The 21151-nt window shown below is 39.2% G+C and overlaps 1 protein-coding gene across 3 annotated transcripts in view; it reads right to left on the reverse strand.

The window, feature by feature from the left end:
• PTPN12 (protein tyrosine phosphatase non-receptor type 12) overlaps positions 1 to 20855 on the reverse strand; it is a 94321-nt gene extending 73466 nt beyond the window's left edge. Inside the window, exon 1 of one of the 3 annotated variants that reach the window (XM_032304068.1) lies at positions 20298 to 20855. In XM_032304068.1, the coding sequence (XP_032159959.1) occupies positions 20298 to 20396 (99 nt within the window). In that variant the 5' untranslated portion in view covers positions 20397 to 20855. The remainder of the gene's footprint in view (positions 1 to 20297) is intronic. The other 2 variants (XM_032304067.1, XM_032304069.1) reach the window with 2 other exon arrangements.
• Between the last annotated feature and the right edge of the window lie 296 nt (positions 20856 to 21151).

Genomic DNA, 21151 nt, shown 5'->3' on the forward strand with positions numbered 1-21151 from the left:
TCCTCATCTGTAAAATGGCCATAACACCTTGTTCATTGGGTTGTAGTAAGATGTATGAGAGTTCATTAAGCAAAAACTGGCACCACCGCAACACCTGTAGGGTTTTAAAATCACTTCCTTGATTCCATAATCTCTGGGATTTAAGCCAGCTCTAGCTGCAATGGATGACCACCTTGGTTCAGTGGCAGAATGCAATGTAAATAGCAGCACAACAATGGCAGCAGAGGGTAGAAATGGGAGAAGAAGGGATCCAAGGTTTAGAGAATGGAGAATAATAATAAGCCAAATCAATAGACCTGCAATCACTCCCTTCCCCAATTTCTTTTCCCTAAAATGACTATGGCAGGTTTACCTTTCAGGACAACTATTATGTACGATAGGATTTCACAAACATGGTAATTCTCCTACTGCTTTAAAAAGTAAAATAAAAATCTATTCTTACCTATTAAAAACTGCCTAAAACTCCCTTAGTATCTCCTATTTCTCAAAAAAAATGCAAATTTGTCATACCCTCTTCTCAGTGCTTTTGACAAGGTCACCCATGACTCCCAATTACCAAATCCACATTTAAATTCAAATTCTCTTTGAAAACCGTCAGTCCATTTGGCCTCCACACTAACCTCCAGATTCTGTTCCTAACTCTCTAGCAAGCACTGAGAATCTATCAACCTCAAGTAAACATGTATCTCTAATGCTCTGTATTCTTCTCTCTGTTATTCTTGGTATATATTATCTCAGAAACGCCACCTTCTTCCATGAGTTCAGTAATTACCCATACACAAAAAAATTAAAGATCTGTAGGAGAAACCAGGACACTGATCTGAAATCTATGTTCATCTCAAACTCAATACATCTACAACAGAACTCAGTAGTACCCAACTCCTTATACCTTTCCTCCTGTATTTTCTATCTCAGCACTATCACTGTGTCTAACTTAGCTTACGTGAGTTCTTCCTCACTTTCTTTTTTTTAAAGATTTTATTTATTTATTTGACAGACAGAGATCACAAGCAGGCAGAGAGGCAAGCGGAGAGAGGAAGGGAAGCAGGCTCCCTGCTGAGCAGAGAGCCCGATATGGGGCTGGATCCCAGAACCCTGGGATCAAAACCCGAGCCAGCCGAAAGCAGAATCTTAACCCACTGAGCCATCCAGGTGCCCCTCTTCCTCACTTTCTAATATGACCAAGTCTTGTGAATGCTATCTAGGAAATACCTTCCAAATTCATCCCTTTTCTTCATATTCAATGGCATTATCTTGAGGCCCTCCTGCTTCAACTAATGGAAAAGCTTTAAATGATCTCTTGTTCAGTCCTTAACTTTCTGCATTTTATTCTCCACACAGCAGCCAAGGTGATCTGTTAAAGTTAACATCACACCTAAGAGTAAAACCCAAAGGTTCTCATCTTACTTACAGTAAAAGCCATTCTTACAATGACCTACAAGAACCTAGACAGTTGGCCCTAACTCCCAACCCAACCACAAATATAGTACTTTCTTCATCACCTACTCTGCTCAAGCACAATGGCTTCCTTCAACACTCTTAACTGAGGTCCATGGGCACTTAATGCTGTCTCTCTCCTCCAGATAACTGCATTTCAAGCTTTGGTTCAATGTCCTAACCAGCTTTTCTAATAGTATCTCTTATACCTATCATGATAGATTGATCATATTAAAAGCCTATTTTTCATCCTTCCTGTATCAAAATCATATGTGACTTTGCAGTTCTTTTGTTAAAAAGATGAAATCTACTTCCCCACTCCTTCAAGTGGAGATGGCACTGTAGCTTGCCTTGGTCAACAGAAAGTGATTAAAGTGACACTGTGCCAGTTTCAAGGCTAGATAGGTCTTGCATATTTTTTCTCCTTACCTGTACCTCTGCAACAGCTGATAACCTATTGGGGAACATGAAACATGTAGACAAGGGACAAGCAATCCTAGTCATCCCAGCCACAGCCAAGGTAGGTGGGTTGACAGCCAGCCAACCCCCAGAAACATTAATGAACCCAGTCACGATCAGCAAAACTGCTTAGCTGACAACCAATAGCATGTAAAAATATTTAACATATGCTACTAAGGTTTGTGGTTGTTATACAACACTACTGTGGTAATAGATAACTGATAGATTCTACTCCTTTTACTCCTTGCTGTTTTACTATTCCCATGGCACTTAATATCTGACCTAGTTACATTTACTTGCTTATTAGGTTATTCTCTGACTCTTGCCAACAGAATGTAAGTTCCATAAGGAGTTGTAGTCTTCAGCCTAGAATAAACCTGGCAACACAGTAGGCATTCAGTAACTATTAAATAAAAAATTTAAAAAAGCATGATGATTTAATAAACCATCTGTACCTATGTATCTTTGTCAGGTATCTTTTTTTTTTTTTAAAGATTTTATTTATTGGGGCGCCTGAGTGGCTCAGTGGGCTAAAGCCTCTGCCTTCGGCTCAGGTCATGATCCCAGCATCCTGGCATCAAGCCCCACATCAGGCTCTCTGCTCAGGGAGCCTGCTTCCCTTCCTCTACCTCTGCCAGCCTCTCTGCCTACTTGTGATCTCTGTCTGTCAAAGAAATAAATAAAATCTGAAAAAAAAAAAAAAAGATTTTATTTATTTATTCAAGAGAAAGGGCATGCACGGGCAGGGGGGAGGGGCAGCAGGGGAGGCAGAAGCAGCACCCCACGGAGCATGGAGCCCATGGTGGGGCTTGATCGCAGGCCCAGGAGATTATGACTCCAGCCTAAGGCAAATGCTCAACTGACTGAGCCACCTAGGTGCAACTGTCAGGTATCTTTTTAACCTCTGGAAGCCATTAAACTCAGAGCTAGTCTTTCAAACAATATTTCACAAAGTGTTAAAATCAAGACTTTTATAACATATGGTAATTTTACTTAACAAATATACTTTGTCAGTGAATTTTTTAAAAGATATTTATTTATTTATTTATTTATTTGACAGATAGAGATCACAAGTAGGCAGAGAGAGGAGGAAGCAGGCTCCCTGCTGAGCAGAGAGCCCGATGCGGGGCTCAATCCCAGGACGCTGGGATCATGACCTGAGCCGAAGGCAGAGGCTTTAACCATTGAGCCACCCAGGCACCCCTCATTAGTGAATTTTTTTTTTTTAATTTCTGAATATTATTTGTATAGGCTTTATCTCATCCCATTCTAATTTTTATATGTATTTTATAATAATAAATTTCAGCATAGTTGTAGAAGTACATAATTTATAAATTAATGAAACTATATTAAGATGCATGCTTAAAAGTTTTTATTGCAACCAAAAGTTTAGAGATCATTGGCTTAGAGGATAAAGCCAAAACTCCCAAGTTACTATCAATGATATTGTCAGATAATCACATAAGATACATTATTTTTTTCTCTATCATCAAAGAGGTCCAAAAGAGAAAAAGAGCAAAGGGTTGCCTTTTCCCTTCACGTTTATTTTACTTCTCACTTAATGTCCTTAAACGTTCTTCATTTCTAACTATTATTTATTTAGAATAACATCTAACACTAAATTATGTCCTTTCTTCATATTATTACTAATTCTTGAACTGCAAAATATTCCTGTTTTATAAGGAAACTCAGATTTAGAGTAGCTTAAATAACTTACTCAAAAATTACATAGATATGTAAGTAATGGCTAAATTTAATCCAGATAAAACTCTTGTGATCTACATTTGCTACAGTATCCAATATAACAGCACCAGACACTCAAACTGCTAAAATCAAATATATCATAAAAATATGCTACTATTCTGTCTGGTGTTTTCTTTCATGACATCTACACATTCCTTCCTTGACCTTCTATGATTAAATTCCCTCCCACCAGTATCAAAGATTAGTTTTCTTAGTCACAACATATTTTAAAGATAAAAGTGACAATTTATATATCTATGTTAGAAATAAATTTTCTAAACCTTTAATGAGAAAAATAATAAATGGTGAGATAATTCTAGGGCATACTTGAAAATATTAGATATGGTGTAAACAACATACTGTTTGCAACCAATATATGGCTTATAAATAATATAAAAACTAGCATATAATAGAGTGACAGAAAGTTAAGTGTATTGTATTCATCCTACACTTGTAGTTTAGATTAAGTTACATTTTCCAAAAATACTTTAAAAATAATCTGTCAGTCATCACAAGAATGTAGAGTATGAGAAAATAAGCAGTACTTTATTTTTCTTTAAGACTCTTTAGCAACATTAGAGTAATCCATATCACTATAGTCAGTTTTATAGGATTAGTAAGATTCTTTCTCATTTCTAAATATTCAAGTATTCTGTTATATTTCCCATTGGACATACCAGGGTTAAAAAATAGAAAGTATGTTGCATCTGAGCCACTATTAGTGGAGAGAGACTTAAAGAGGTAGGTTAAAAAAAAAACAAACAAACAAGTATAAATGCTGCTTCAACATCAAGATAAGGACTTTAAAGAAGAAAAAGATAGTGAACAGTGCTGAATGCTAAAGAGGCATCGACAAACATACTACTGTAAAGAATCTACTGGATGTGTCCAGGGGATGTGAGGCAACCATAGTAAATGCTATTTTGGCAAAATGGTAGACCTTGAAATCAAATTACAATGGGGGAGGTTAAAGGAATGAAGAAGAGGCTGAGGATGTGGAGTTAGACAATGCTTACCTAATTCCTCAACCAAGAAAGGAAATAATAGTTCCTATGAATGTTGATTTTCACAAATACAAAATTTTTGTTTCAAGCTTTTGAACTATTAAAATACTCATCCCCCTTACTTTTCCACAAAATGAAAAGACTAAAGCATCTGGTATATTAAGCATTAAAACCACATTTTTCTTACTTTAATAATCTTCTCTATCCATATTACAAATTAAACAAGAAAAACTTTTTATTTTGAACATCTAATAATGCCAGTGAATAGGTTTAGCGTTAAGTGCTTGAACATACCCAGTTACTTCGGTTACAGAATCCTATTATTGATCTCCATCTACTCTATGTTCCTCCTTGGCATTTATGTATAATCTACTTACTATATTAAAAATAAAGAATTACAGAGATGCCTAGGTGACTCAATTGGTAGAGCCTGGGACTCCTGAGGTCAAGACTGTGAGTTCAAGACCCATGTTGGGAGTAGAGCTTATTTAAAAAAAAAAGAAAAAAAAGTAAAGAATTACAAACACTAGGCATAAATAACAGGAAATTTCTAAATTGCACAGTACATCCTGATCTATTTCTAACAGCCATTTCCAACACACATTAACAAATCTCAGGCACACACAGATCAATTGTCAGAGTAGAGAAAAGGTGAGTAGACAAAGGTGGCAGAGAGAGGCACAAAGGCAAGCAGATACACAGGACAGGCACACTGACAATAAGGAAATATATTACAATACTTAATTTTTATATGATTGGTGAACTAAAGGAATTATAGATTTACTTTATTGATACACAATTATGAAGAAAATATACTGGTCTTTCAGACAGTGATATATTTCAGATTTATAGTCAAGGAGTCAACCAAGATGGACTAGACAGTACTTCAATAAAACTGACCTTCGGAACAGTATTTACTTATAAGAAGGTAATGTTCTGGTTCCACACTTTAACACTAAAAAAATGCAATTTAAATTTTAAATACCATAAATATGAAGCTTATAGATTATCTTAATTTTAGTTTCCACACGAACGAAAACTTGTCTAATGTTTAACATGTACCATGTATGTGAAATAATGCTCTACCAGAGCCAAAGAATGTTCTCAAGTCGTAAGGACTCTTTATGCTTCTTTTTCCCTTCTCTGAAAGAAAGTGGGTAGAAGTTTATTTGGGGCCAAAACCTTAATAGTTAAGAAAAAAAATTTTTTCAGTTTTGCTTCAAGTATCTTTGTACTAGGTGCTCTTCAGACTGCCTGCCTAGTTAGTAAACTCTCATTCTCTTTCCCTAAGAAAAGTCCCTTCCCTTACATAAACTTGAACAAGCTCCCTACCTCCGTCACCTCACACAATACTCCTCTCACTAGCAAGTCGAATGATTCTTTCAGGGATGTGAAAATGAGATGCAGCAACGCTAGTCTTTCTGCTCTCTTACCCTAACCTGAAATAAAGTGAGTAAGATAGGTTAGACAGCAAAAGGATGCCTTTATCCAGAATATACAGTCCCAAACAGTGAAAGCCAAAATGCACAGAGAATAAAACAGGTGCAAAGAAACGAAGACAAGCATCCAAACGGCCCTCTAGACACACAGAAACTGATAAATTATAGAAAGAGGGGCTGTGAAGAGAAAAGGCAAGATTAGAGAGAGCTCTCTATTTCTTGATTCCTGTCCTTCAAGCAGTATTATATTACAACATTTTTTTTCCCCACTTACGCTAGTTTGGAAGTAGCCTGCAAACAAAAATCTATACCAATAAAGAATTGTTCTGTATTTCCCATGTCCTACTTTTTTTCATTGACCTTTTCCCTAAATAGTAAGAATGCAATTGTTGGCCTAGGAGACATCATGTCATAGAAAAAGCATCTGCTTTTATAACTTGGGACAAACTCGATTCTGCCAACTTCTAACTGTAAAACATGCAATAAGCTCCTTAATTTTTAAACAGTTTTAATGTTTCTTTTAACATCAAAGGGTCTATAACTTATGAATAAATCCACTGTACATAATGGGAGGAGAAGGTATCCAGAAAAGCTATTCTCCACATGTTTGTATCATGGACTCTAGAACTCCTTTCAGTTTCTCACTTTGATTCTGGTCCCAAATGTGTAGTCTCAAAACCTCTTGAGTTATCTTATGCAAAATTTGAGAGTTATCTTATGCAAAACTCACATCTGCTAAGAAATCCAAACTAAGCAAGAGGTCTATCACTATAAATAATATGTGTAGGTCCTAAAGAGTTTTTTTTAATGTAATTTTTTTACAGGGCACTTTTAACAGAAGCCAATGAAAAACGCTAAACTAATCATCTAAGAACTATATACACAGAGTACTATTTTATATATCTGAGATAAAGTAAAACTACCAGATTTAATTAAGAATACTGATCATATGGTTGAACTCAGTTTTAAGATCTTTCATACCAACCAAATTGTACACTGCAAGAATAAACAACTACACCATAATAATGAGACATCAGGGGCGCCTGGGTGGCTCAGTGGGTTAAAGCCTCTGCCTCCGACTAGGGTCATGATCCCAGGGTCCTGGGATAGAGCCCTGCATCAGGCTCTCTGATCAGCAGGGAGCCTGCTTCCTCTTCTCTCTCTGCCTGCTTCTCTGCCTACTTGTGATCGCCGTCTGTCAAATAAATAAATAAAATCTTAGAAAAAAAAATAGTAAGACATCAAAATACTCTTCACCAAAACATTCAGGGATGCAAAGGCCAACTTCACATTCATGTCATACTCAGCATTTAAGTTGTTCTCCCTTTGGCAATCTACTCTTATTTCAATATATGGGCTTTGCTTATTTTTTATTTATACTTTGCCACTCTGTTCCTCTCTTCTAAAACCCAAAATTCTTATCTCTATGTTTGTAAGCACTATTAGTTTTCCATATCTGAAATGCCTTTTATACTAGTCCATCTGACAAACTCTTCCTTCAAGAGTCAGCTCAAATGTGGTCTCCTTGCTGAAATAGTCCATATCCTCCCTCTAAGGATTAAATACTGAATACAATTCCACTGCAATAATAAGACCTTTTGAATTACTACTGAGTATCTTGTGTATACTATGTTAGTGGCTTTACACACAAACTCTCTTGTTCTTGGTCTATCCAGGTAGGTATAATATCTACAATTTCCCCAGATAGCCTGCTTATAATCATAGCACAGCCAGGGTAAAAATTCCTGTATGGCTCCAAACCTTGCTATCTATTAGCCTAGAAATTCTAAGGTTTTTGGAACCCAAGCCCCTTAAGAATCTAAGAGCTATGAACCTTCTCTATCCCACCCCCCAAAATGGGCTTATACACAAAATATTATGTATGATTAGAAAAGGTTCAGACCCCCTGAATGTTATCCAATACCCCCCAGAAAAACTTCTTGCTGCTTCTCCCAAGTCTGTTCACAGTTGGTAAACTTAAGGAAAATGACTCCTGTTTTCAATTGCCAATTCTACAACACTACCGAGGGCGTAGTGGGCACTCCAGGAATACCTTATATATGAAGAGTGGATGGCAAGAATCATGGAAAAGGGACAGGGATACATTTTTGCATTCCTTCAGAGCTGTAAGGAAGGGTAGCTACTCAAATGTTGTTAAATAGCCTTTCAAATACAGATTGCATCTAAGAACAGTTATTATAAGAAATGTAATGTAGCATATATCCCAAAGCCTCTGAGATTAATATGATCCACGTTCCACACTCTCTAGGAAAAACTCTGAGGAATGAACTACTTCTATCTGCCATAAATCAGTTCATAGTATAGTATTATGAAATGGAAACAAGACTTTTGTGTATTTCATAGAGAAGGAGATAATTGTCAGGGTTGGACTGCATGAATCTAAAAAATTATTTTAGAATTTAAAGAACCTAAGAATCTAAAAATACTACTGGTTAAAAATAAAATTAAAATAAAAATCCCAGGAAACACAAAATGTTGGAAGAGAAGTTCAACTACTTGGAAGAAACTTAGGGTCTTAAGGTGTAGAGTAACTGCGTACTACTGGACTTGTAGTAGGCAAGTCCTGAACTCAAATCTAATGCAAGGCTTTTCTCCATGACATTAAAAATCAAATTTTACAATGGATGTATTATTACAGTACTGATTATTAACAGAGATATCATTACATGAGATATTACAATGGAGAAGTCCTTAAGATAAACTGGGCTAAAATATTTACCCCAGAAAGTGAGAATTAATTACATTTTTGCTTCTGAGTTCAGGGTAAACATAGTAAAGTCATTCTAAATTTTTGGTTTTTTTTTTTTTTTTTTTAAGATTTTGTTAATTCATTTGAGAAAGAGAGATACAGAGAGAGAGCATGTGCAGGGGGAGAGGCAGAGAGGCAGAGGGAGAAACAGACTCTCCCCTGAGCCAGGAGCCTGACACAAGGCTTGATCCCAGGACTTGGAGATCATGTCTTGAACCAAAGGCAGACAGTTAAACCTCTCAGCCACCCAGGTGCCCCAATTTTTAGTGTTTTGATCTTCAAAGTACTGGTCTATAAGGAGAAATAGAAAAAGTATGTTTAATAGTACAACAACAGATAAGATTTCATTCATTCAGTGGGTATGCTCAAGGACAAGAAATAGCTTACTCTAGAGGTAAGGGGATATATACTACAGAGTACAGGAGTTTAATACTGCAAATGTAACATGAGACTACGTTAAGAAGACTCTGGAATGCCAAGCTAGGCATAGACTTTATCCTACTGGGCTGTGATTCTAAACTAGGGCAAACGTTACAAAATTGGGAGGACAAGAGAAATGGAAATTGGGAAGACAGCATATAATTACAGTTTGAAAATAAGCAGAGCTTGGATCTGATGCTCTGATCTGGCTTAGCCATTTAAAATTCTAATCATTTTAATGGTCTTCCAAGGGAGCCCTGAGTTGTTTTTGAACTTACATTTTTTTGGATAAAAATAAAACCATGTCTCTTTCTTTCTTTTTTTGTAGGGTACACACTAGGCATGGAGCCTGATGTGGGGCTTGAACTCACAACCCCAAGATGGAAACCTGAGATGAGACCAAGAGTTATGAAGCTTAACCAAATGAGAACCCAGACACCCCAAAAATAAAACCCTGTTTCTGATACAGTATTAAATAAACATATGAAAGAAAACAAACTGAACAGCAACACAGGGACTAAAATTCACATATCCTGACTTTACAACCAGTTTGCTTTCTATTATCCCACAGATGCCAACACTTGAAAATGGTATTTTAGGAAAGTGAGTATGATATGTGGAATGGATTGGATGAGGCAAGAAGAGAACAGCTACTGCTGTAATCACTCCCAAAACACCCACAGGTTACAAGATACTGCTATTTTTGAAGAAATGCCAGTAACAAGATATTTGGATTTTATTTTATTTTCAAGATTTATTTGTTTGTTTATTGGACAGAGAGATAGAGAGAGCGTAAGTAGGCAGGGCGGCAGGCAGAGGGAGAGGGAGAAAAAGGCTCTCCACTGAGCAGAGAGCTCAATGTGGGGTTCCAACCCAGAATCCTGGGATCATGACCTGAGCCAAAGGCAGCCACTTAACCGACTGAGCCACCCAGGTGTCCCATATCTGGATTTTACTAATGAAATCTAAAATCAAAAGTTAAAAGTAGGTATTTTAATAAAATTAATATTCTAAGATCATGTTCTCCAAGTAGGGTTCATGGGGTGCGGTGATACGTAAGCAGTTACTTTAAATGGTTCCCTGAATCCTAACGCATACCAAGCAGTTTCCAGAGAAAAATATGTACTATTTTACATATTTATGCAGAAGATATTACAATTAAAAAAACCCTATTTATCTAAAAGTTTTCCTGAATGCAGCCTAGTACTTTATTCATATTTTCTTTTTCAGTGGATACTGAAAATACAACTACACTGCGTAAGCACACACCAAGTAAATACACATAGAAGGGGGAAAAGCAGTTCCCATGCTCATCTAAGAAGACAAGCCCCTTGGACCATTTGAAGAATCCATCTGAAGAATAAATCTGTCTTACGGTTTAAAGCTAACTACAACTTCTGCTCATGCAATGGCCATTAATGCCTATTAAGTGCCAGGCACTATATTAAGCAATGAGGATACAGAGATAATTAAGTCCCAGTTGCTAGCCCTGGAGGCTCTCAGTCCGGGGAAGTCAGAAATGTAAATGTTTATGAATCTAATGAACTGAGTGCTATAGAAACACAGAAGTGTTTAACATAAGAACAAGAAATTTTTAATCTATCTAAATGTTAATGTCTTACTTCCAGTTTCAACCGTCAAAAACCTTTTCCAAACTAAATGTCAAATATTGAAGGGAAAAAAGCTAACAGTATTCTAAAAGTAAATACATACAATAAAACATTCTTGAGAATTAACACTTTTAAATTTGTAGTATGAGGTCTCTGGTAAACCATGTGGGGAGAGTTACTTAAAAGTTTATTTCCAATTGCAAAGTTAGTTAGAATCAAAGTATGTTCGCTTGGGCATCCAGTTGCAAATCTAAAAACAGAAAATATTTCCTATCACTCTAGGTTTGGAAGATATATTAAACATATAGCAACATTTATATAAACTTACTATTTAAAAAAAACCTACAAGCCAACCACAAGATACACTTCACCCCACTAGGATGGCTATAATCAAGAAGACGACAAGGCTTAGTGAGGATGTAGAAAAACTGGTGGGAATGTAAAATTTGAACTCTAGTAGTTCCTCAAAATGTTCAATGGTTACCATGTCACTCATTAATGCTACTCCTGGATATATACCCAAGGAAAACATATATTCTAACAAAAATGTGTACATAAATGTTCATAGTAGCATTTTTAAAAATACAAAATACTCTATTTTACGTATTATCATACAAAGAAAAGATTCTAAAAAGCGGAAACAACTCAAATGTCCATCAATGGATGAATGGATGAACAAGATGTGGTATATCCATACAATGGAATACTATTTAGTCATAAAAAGAAATGAAGTATTTCTGATTCCAGCCAACACATGGATGAACCTTGAAAATATTACATTAAGTCAAAGAACTCAGTCACAAAACAACACATATTGTATGATTCCATTTATATGAAGCAAATCTATAGAAGGTAGGTTAATGGTTACTTAGGGTTGGAGGGTAGGAAAGGAGGAAGAATGACTGCTACTGGGCATGAGGTGTCTTTTGGAATGATAAAAATTGACTATAATGAGGACTGTAAAATTTTTTTAATATACTAAAAACTTAAATTATACAGCTTAAATGAATAAATTTCATGGTAGGTGAACCTCTCATAAAAGCTTTAACTGATTTTTAAAATACCTACAAGCCACAATATTAAACAGCTTAACATGAAAATTTTTATACTTATTTAGGCTGTGCAGCATAAAATCTTCCAGGTTTCCTGTCTTTCCTCCCTTCCTTTTTTCTAACATTTCAAATCCAAACTTTAAATAAAAAATTTCAGAGGTCTCATTCAACCAAAAGACAAGTTCTTATTATCTGTCTTTCAAAATTACATTTAAATAGCAATCATTTCACAAAAGAGGACATACACATAGTTAAGAAACATGGAAAATATTGTACCTATCTTTTCTTTAAAAAAAAAAAAAAAAAGGCAGGGTGTGGGATGGGAGCTCTCCTTCAATCTGTCTTCCTCTAGCTTATACCATCTACTTTCAGAATGTTAAATGAAAATATTAAGAATTTATACCCATTTTACCTATTTTTCCTCAATTAACTATAATTTAGATTCTTCCCATATCACACCCAAACCACTTTTTGTGGTCACCAAATCACTCCTACTTGGCAAACGGAGTAGGGACATTCTCAACCTCACCTTACCAGTCCTCCAGAAGTATTTGATTTTGCTAACTACTCCTTTCCTGAAACTCTCCCGGGCTTTTCTGACATCCTCTGTGTTCCGTTTCCTCCTCTCTGAGCACACTCTCAGGGACAGTCACTGGCACCTCTTTTTCAGGCTGCTCTTTAAATGTTGCTGCTCTCCAATCTAAAGCTGGTCACTCGTATGCTCGTCTGAATAAACTTATTCACTCCCATGCTTTCAACTACCTCTTACATGATTATATGACAACTTCCAAATATTTAACTACACCCTATCACAGCTCTCTTGAACTCTGCATTTGTACTCAGTATCTCAGGCACTTCAGTTTACCATTTAAAACTAAACTAATTCTCTTCTATCTTGAGATTTCCTCGAACCATCTTCTGCTTGGTCCCCTCTACTTCTTTCTCCTCCCGTACTCCGAACCATACCAAATGGTATCTTCTAACTTGGGTGATAGTATACCAAACTAGGAACCGTGGAGACATACTGCAAATATTCCTTTCTCCATGACTACCCACATCTAGTGAGTCATTGAGACTTCTTTCTTAATCCTTATCAGATCGTACATACACTCTATATTCCACTGTCTTAGTTTAAGTTCAGGCCCTCATCTCGCTTCTTCTATTTCAAATGCTTTCAAAATGCTCTCCTTAATCACTAATTCCATCCTTAATACTGCCACCAGAATCAACTTTCTACAACATGAATCTGTTGAATGACTGCTTACTCTTGTTAAAACATACAGTGGCTCTCCAGGGACCCACAGTACTGATTCTTAGCTTTTCTACTTGAACCTATGTGAATGATAAAAGTGAAGACTCATACTAAAGCAGGCTGAGGGGGGGTGGTGAGTGGGGAGAGGTGGGGAAACACTGCTAGAATGTTCACTTACTATGTGTATTTTCTTAGCATCTGGCCGCTGGTCCAGGTGACTCAGAGTTGTAGTACAGAACTATTCAAAATTACTGGTATTGAACTATTGAATAAAATACAGCACAGATGGAAGAACTTTCACAATCTAACCCCTACCTAACTTTCTCAGCATCAGCTTACCATGATGCATTAGCCCTTACCATGCATTACTTCACTGGTTCTCAAAGTATGACTCAGGGACAGCCTACCCCTTGACCATTTCAGCAAGTCCATGAAGTTAAAACTCTTTTCTTAGTAAGACTAAGTTATGTTTCCTCACCTGCAAACACACAGAACCTTAACACAGTAATTTTTAAAAATTATGTTATGTTTCCTCCCTGCAAACACAGACCTTAACACAGTAATTTTTTAAAAATTTACTTATTTGACATAGGGAGATCACAAGTAGGCAGAGGTTGGCAGAGAGCGGGGGGGAAGCTGGCTCCCTGCCAAGCAGAGAGTATGATGTGGGGCTCGATCCCAGAACCCTGAGATCATGACCTGGGCCAAAGGCAGAAGCTTTAACCTACTTAGCCACCCAGGCGCCCCAACACAGTGATTTTTAGGAGTGCACAGTGTACACTATAGTGTACACTTAGGAGTGTACAGTGGAATTTTCTAGAGTATATGACATGTAATGCTATGTGAAATGTAACATTGCAACCATATGAATGAAGCAGATATGAGAATCCAGTTCTCTTCTATTAAGCCAGACAGTAAAGAAATTTGCAAAAATATAAAAATAATTCTTCTCATCAATTACTTTTTGTTTTGAAAAACAATTATTATACAGTTAATACAGAATGGGTTTATTATTATCTTCAAGTGGATTATTTTTAAAAATATTTGTTTTTAATTTATAGCACAACAAATAAATAACCTTTTTGGAGCCCTCAATAATTTTTAAGAATGTAAAGGACTCCTCAGACCAAAAGGTGTTAACTGCTGCGTTATAGCTGATTACCTACCACTCCCTAAACATGTTCAACTTTGTTGTTTTTAAAGATTTGAGAGAGAGAGAGAATGTGAATGTGTGTGTGTGTGTGTGTGTGTGTGTGTGTGTGCTCACACAGTATGCACGTGGAGGGAGGGGCAGAGGGAAAGAATTTCCAGTGGACTCCATGCTGAGCCTAACATGGGCCTCATCCCTGGACCCGTAAGATTATGTCCTGAGCCAAAACCAAGAGTCCAACATTCAACCAACTGAGCCGCCAAGGTGCCCCAAACAAGTTCAACTTTAAAACCTCCACCCTCTGCATAGTGATGCATCTTCTACCACAACCCTAGTCCTAGCCAGGTCCCAAAGAACCTCAGAGGTATCCTGGAGAAACAGAACAAAAAGAAGAGTTTTGGGGGTGCCTGTCTGGCTCAGTTGGAGGAAAATGTGACTCTTAGTATCCAGGACATGACTTGGAGCCCCATGCTGGTTATAAACATTACTAAAATAAATAAACTTTAAAAAAAAGAATAGAGGTTTTAAAGTCAAGCGGAGGGGTGTCTGGGTGGCTCAGTGGGTTAAAGCCTCTGCCTTCGGCTCCAGTCGTGATCCCGGGGATTGTGGAACCGAGTCCCATGTCGGGCTCTCTGCTCTGCGGGGAACCAGCTTTCACCTCTCTCTCTTTGCCTGCCTCTCTGCCTACTTAATGATCTCTGTCTGTCAAATAAATAAATAAATAAATCTTTAAAGTCAAGCTGAATTCTTAACTCCTCAGAGTGTGAATTTCTTCTCTACTTAAAATAATTTGTAAAGTCACTAACATTAGTGTAGTGAAAATAAAAACCATCTAACAATTATTTAATCATAACAAAGCAGAATGGTTGTTTTGAACAGTTCTGTCAGGATTACTATTTGTAGAACAGATGGTTCTATATAATAATCCCTTGAAATGGATAACTTCTATGTTAGTTCTTGGCTATCACTGATAGATAAATTAAGTTCAGATTATTTTAAAACATCAAAATTATTTTAAATAGCATTTTAACTTAGGATGCATCACTTGCTATTATACCTCAGTTAAACCTTAGAAAAATGTCCTTAAATACTCTCCTCCCAATATTTCACAAAAAAGTACTAGAATTCACACCTCTACTGCATCCTGTTTTTTAAATACTCCACTGAATTCACTCATTATATTTTTGTTTTCACCTTCAGAAAAGGAGAGAGAACTGGTTTTTAAGCTCAAACTGCTATGTTTGCTTGTAGCTTAAGTGTCATCTTTTATGATTTTTTTAAATACCCAAGCATTAAATGTAAATTAGATAAATTTTATTTTATTTTTATTTATTTATTTTTTAAAGATTTTATTTTTATTTATTTGACAGACAGAGATCACAGGTAGACAGAGAGGCAGGCAGAGAGAGAGGAAGGGAAGCAGGCTCCCTGCTGAGCAGAGAGCCTGATGCGGGGCTCGATCCCAGGACCCTGAGATCATGACCTGAGCTGAAGGCAGAGGCTTAACCCACTGAGCCACCCAGGCGCCCCCTCCCTTTTTTTTTTTTAAAGATTTTATTTTTATTTATTTGACAGACAGAGATCACAGGTAGACAGAGAGGCAGGCAGAGAGAGAGGAAGGGAAGCAGTAGATTAGATAAATTTTAGTCTGATCAAAAGAAATCTACTTCTTGTTTCAATGCTTTTGACATTATAAATCTTACTTTATTTACTTACTTATTTTTAAGTTAGCTCCATGAATAGCATGGAGCTGGGGGAATGGGGGCTATTGAACTTATGACCTTGACATCAAGACATGAACTGAGATCAAGAGTTGGCCACCTGGGGCGCCTGTGTGGCTCAGTGGGTTAAAGCCTCTGTCTTCAGCTCAGGTCCTAGTCCCAGGGTCCTGGGATCAAGCACGGCATTGGGCTTTCTGCTCAGCAGGGAGCCTGCTTCCCTTCCTCTCTCTCTGCCTGCTTCTCTGCGTGCTTGTGAACTCTGTCTTTCAAATAAAAATAAATAAAATCTTAAAAAAAAAAAAAGAGTAGGCCACCTAACCAAATTAGCCAGCCAGGTGCCTCTTGACATTATAAAGCTTTAAAAAGCACAAGAGAAATGACTGAAAACAAAAGCCCAGATACCTCTTTCCTTCTATGTCCAATTATCTGTAACTGACTACATAAATCAGCTGTATAGGTCTACACAGACCTTAGTACAATAATGTGTTAGATGATGTCCATAAATATGAGTCCCATACCTCAGCCCTATGAAGTATGTTGCATTTTTATTCTTTAAAATGCGAGACAAATCATTCTTCCTATTTTCTTCTAAGTGGCCTGCCCAAGGTCAAACAGCTGGACAATGAAAGAGATGGGATAAAATCCAGGTTTTCCAAACATGAATACATACCACTCTACCATCTACATTTGCTTGTCATGATCACTGTCTGCCATCTTGCAAAAAAGACTTAAAATCAAGATAGTTGAAACTGAGTTCTGGATCTGCCATAAATCAGATGTTTAACCTTCAACATGTAAGAATCATCTTGGTGCTGTAGTTTACACCATCTCAGTGTCTTAGTTTTCTCTTCTTTAGGGATGGGCTGGGGAGTACACAACACACCAAGGCCCAGAACAGACAACTCGAAAAATAGCTAATGACAAGTAGAAAATTCTCTATCCTTACTAGTCATCCAAAAAATTCAAATTAATAAAAGATACCATTTCCCAACCATCCAATTATCAAAGATCAAGATAATTAAATGAACACTCATGCATTACTGACCTTGTATAAACTGATACAACTTCTTCAAAAAGTTATTTATAAACCTGTATTAAATGTTTATATGCTTTAACTTCCACTACTGGAAGATATCTTATGCAACAATCCAAAATAAGGAAGTTTTATGATAAATGTTCAATAGAGAATTATAATAAAATTATAATTATAATATGTAATAGAAAATAAATTGCCTAAACATTCAACCACAAGGAAATGGTTAAGCTGTAAAATAGTTGCTAAGTAAAATATTATACAGCCACTGAAATGATTTTTACAAATGAAAAACGCTTTTCAAAATGTTAAGTCGGGAAAAAACCCAACAGTATAAAATGAAATATACAGCATGGTCATACAGATGCATTAAAAACATTAACAGAGGGGCGCTTGGGTGGCTCAGTGGGTTAAAGCCTCTGCCTTCTGCTCAGGTCATGATCCCAGGGTCCTGGGATGGAGCCCCACATTGGGCTCTCTGCTCAGCAGGGAGCCTGCTTCCTCCTCTCTCTCACTGCCTCTCTGCCTACTTGTAATCTCTGTCAGATAAATAAATAAGATCTTTTAAAAAAAATAAATAAATAATAAAAAAAAAATAAAAACATTAACAGAGACCACCTTTGGGTGATGGGACTGGGAAGGCTGGATACAACAATGGGAAGAACACAGTCTGGATGTCCACCCCACTTTCTTAAGAGTAAGGCATTATTAATTATCATTCTATAATCTCCAAATTTGAAATAATGAACACTAGTGCTTCATAATTGAATAGAATTATAGTAGCTAGATTATTTCTAAGGCTCAGTTCTAAAATGCTAAAATTTAAAAATGCATTTTTGATCCACATAACAATTTAAAAATAACAGAACACTTAAAATTATTAGCTGATCTTCTACTCTCTTTCCATGGCAGAGGGAACATGGTTTCCCTCCAGCCTTCTACTCAAGGGAAAAAGCAGCACCATCTATCAGTCTTAATTATAGCTATTGCTTATCAAGTCATGGAATAAAAAAAGCAAGCACTATAAAAGAATAGCCTTAGTCATCAAATCTCGAATGTGGAATCACCTAGCTATCCCTAAGTATTATGGAAGAAAAAAGTAACTCTTTCAGTCCTTCAGAATCCCTGATTCATCCCCAAAGCATGAACCCCAAGGCTACTTCCCCAGTACAGAAGTTCAGAGACTGGGCACCTGTCCTGATGGCCTTCATCACCAAACAATGCTCTTTCCTGACAGGATATGCCCAGGGATAACAAGATGACTAGCAAGCAAACTAGAAGTGACCAAGGACCACACCACCTCTTCTTCGAAAATAAGACTATAAAAAACGAATTTTAAGCTTTTAAACTATCCTAAGTAAATATTTTCTATTTGCTTAAAAGTAGCGAAAAGGGGACTCCATCCAATTACTGTTAAGTGACTATCCAAAAGATACCAACACAATAAAAATTCTCACTATTAAGAAGAGAAAATGTCCTTTTTCTTTACCTTCCACAGATCAAAAATTATTTTTTCAAAAATACAGACTAAATATCAACAGAAAATGTTTAAAATATGGCATAGATTGTTTTATCTATATTTTTCCACTTTCAAAAGATTTGAAATCTTACTCCTATCTTCTATTATTGGTCTAGGAAGGCGGGAATCACAAAAGCTCAACAATATTATAATTTTGAATAAGGTCAATGATCTACTTTATATGCGGTTAATAATTTTAATGCTAAAACTTTACTAGATCCTACCTAGTCTCTTTAAAATGTGAGAAAGTATTTCAGTGCTAAAAGTCATTTCACCTGCACCTTGTAAACAATTAAACTGTACTTTGAAACAAAAACTAGCCAATGTTTGCTGCTCATTCATTTTTATAGACATTAACTGTGTATCCTTTTTACAGTCAAGAATTTCGGAGTTAAGTGATTACTCTTGGAGGTGTATCTTGTCCAGGAGCAAAATTTTCCCCAGCTTATTTCCCATTCCCAAACCCCGCCAAGGCTAAGGAGCAACCACTTCCCAAAGTCCCACTTCCTTTTCCATTCCCCAGACCTCCAGAGTTTCCAACGCCCCAGTCTTGCGCAATATCCGTAGGAGCAGCAGCCGCAACCACCGCCTCCTAAGCCGAGAAACAACCCTAAAGGGAACATTGTCCAGCAGAAAAATAAAAGGTGGGGGGGCAATGTAGGAAGTCGACTTCTGGTCCCACGCCTTTGGATCTGACCCCCTCATAAGTGATGTATCTAGAGCAATTTCACGAACAAGACTGTTAACCTCCCCTACAGCCTGCCTGCCCAAGTAGAGGGCGGAAAGGGGGGGGCGGGGGGCTGAGAAGGTTATCTCCCGGTTCAGGGCTTCGGCCCGTTTCGTTGCCTCCGCCCCACCAGGACTATTGTTCCCAAGTTCCCCACCCCCACCCCGGATAGGAAGTGATAGTCACATCCCCTCCGCCTTCCACAATATCCCCTAGGGAGTCCGAAGTAGGCTTCCTTCAGGATAACCAACCCCTTCACACACACACTACTTACCCCTCTAACCTAAAGTCACCATGACTCCAACGCCATCTCAAACCTGAGTCTCAAGAGACAAGAGATGGGACGAGGGTAAATGGAACTGGGCAAGCCACGGGATTCCCTACGGACAATCCTTTCCCAAGCCTTGGAGATAATAACTGCGAACCCCAAAACGGCAGAACTCCTACCCTACCCACTTCTGAGACCAGCCTGAGCAAAGGGACCCCACGGTTAATGCTAACCTCAACACCCCCGTTCCTCCATCAGCCGCGATCTGCTCTCGGACACCTTGCCTCGACCCTACAAGGAGGGGCATGCTGGATGAGGAGTGGGGGGTGGAGAGACGAATCCCCCAGCCCTGGGTCTGCACCTCAGTCTCCTCCGGCTCCCGGCCCGAGAAACAATAGGTGGTCGCGGGCGGCAGTGCACAGTGCGGGCTCGGCCGGGGCCGCTCCCTTCGCGCCCTGGCAGCCCGCGGACGGGGCCGCGAAAGCGTGAGGGGAGGAAAGAAGGCCGAGGGACGGAGGCGGTCTCACCTCCCGCCGGCCTCCGAGACCACCCGGCCCTAGGAGTCGGTGCGCGCCTCCTCCGCCCCTCTCCTCACAGCCGCACACAAAGCGCTGGCGGCCCGGGCCGGCCGGGCGCGGCGGTGGTGGGCTCCGGTGCCGGCGAGAGCAGGCGACAGCAAGGGGAACGACTCACCATGAAGTCCCGGGCGAAGTTGTCCTCCCCGTTGTGGTCCGGACTCTTCATGGCCTGGACCCTCTGGATAAATTTCCTCAGGATCTCCACTTGCTCCATCCTCCCGCGTCCCCCCGGCTGCGGTGGCTGGCCCCCCCGCCGCCGCCCGCCCGCCCGGCGCAGAGCCCGCTCAGTCTTCCCCAGCTCGCTTCCCCAGCCCTTCCCCTCCCTCTCGACCCCCGCCAAGCCTCGCCGGTCCCTGCTCCTCCCCACCGCCTAAGGCGGCGGCAGCGGCGGCACCAGCCCGGCTCCCGACCCCACAACTTCCAGGAGCAGCCGCCGTTCTCCCACAGTACGAGGCGAGCCGCTGCGGCTAGCGCCAGCCCCAACCCCCAGCTTGCTCCATCCTCCTTCCCCGCCCTCCTCCTCTTTCGTTGGAGACGCCGCCACCGCCTCAGGAACAAGGCTCTCCGCTCGCCCTGCCCCCCCTTCCCGGTTCCTCCTTCACCCCCCTCCCTACTAGCAGCCGCAGCCGCCTCTCCCCACGGGCGCGGCCCCGCCGCCCCCCAGACGCGCGGCCCCGTGCTGTGGCTCCGCCCCAGGCGCTGGGACGACCGATCCGCCCCCGTCCACCTCGCCTCTGGACCACTCCCCCAAGCCCGCCCCGCTGGTTCCAGCCCCTCTCGGAGTGGCTGGAAGACTCTTAATTGTCGGCTGGGCGACTTGACTCTACTTCCGGGGCGTGGTCTCGGTCGAGCTGTATGTAAATTTGAGGAAGTCTGGAAGGAGGGAATTTGCCTCTGAGCAGGGTAAACCCTAGTCAGTCGCATAAGATTTTAGTTGGAACTTGCGGGCTCCAGGCCTACTAGTGGGAA

Source organism: Mustela erminea, chromosome 11, assembly GCF_009829155.1.
Source record: "Mustela erminea isolate mMusErm1 chromosome 11, mMusErm1.Pri, whole genome shotgun sequence".
Taxonomy (NCBI): Eukaryota; Metazoa; Chordata; class Mammalia; order Carnivora; family Mustelidae; genus Mustela; species Mustela erminea.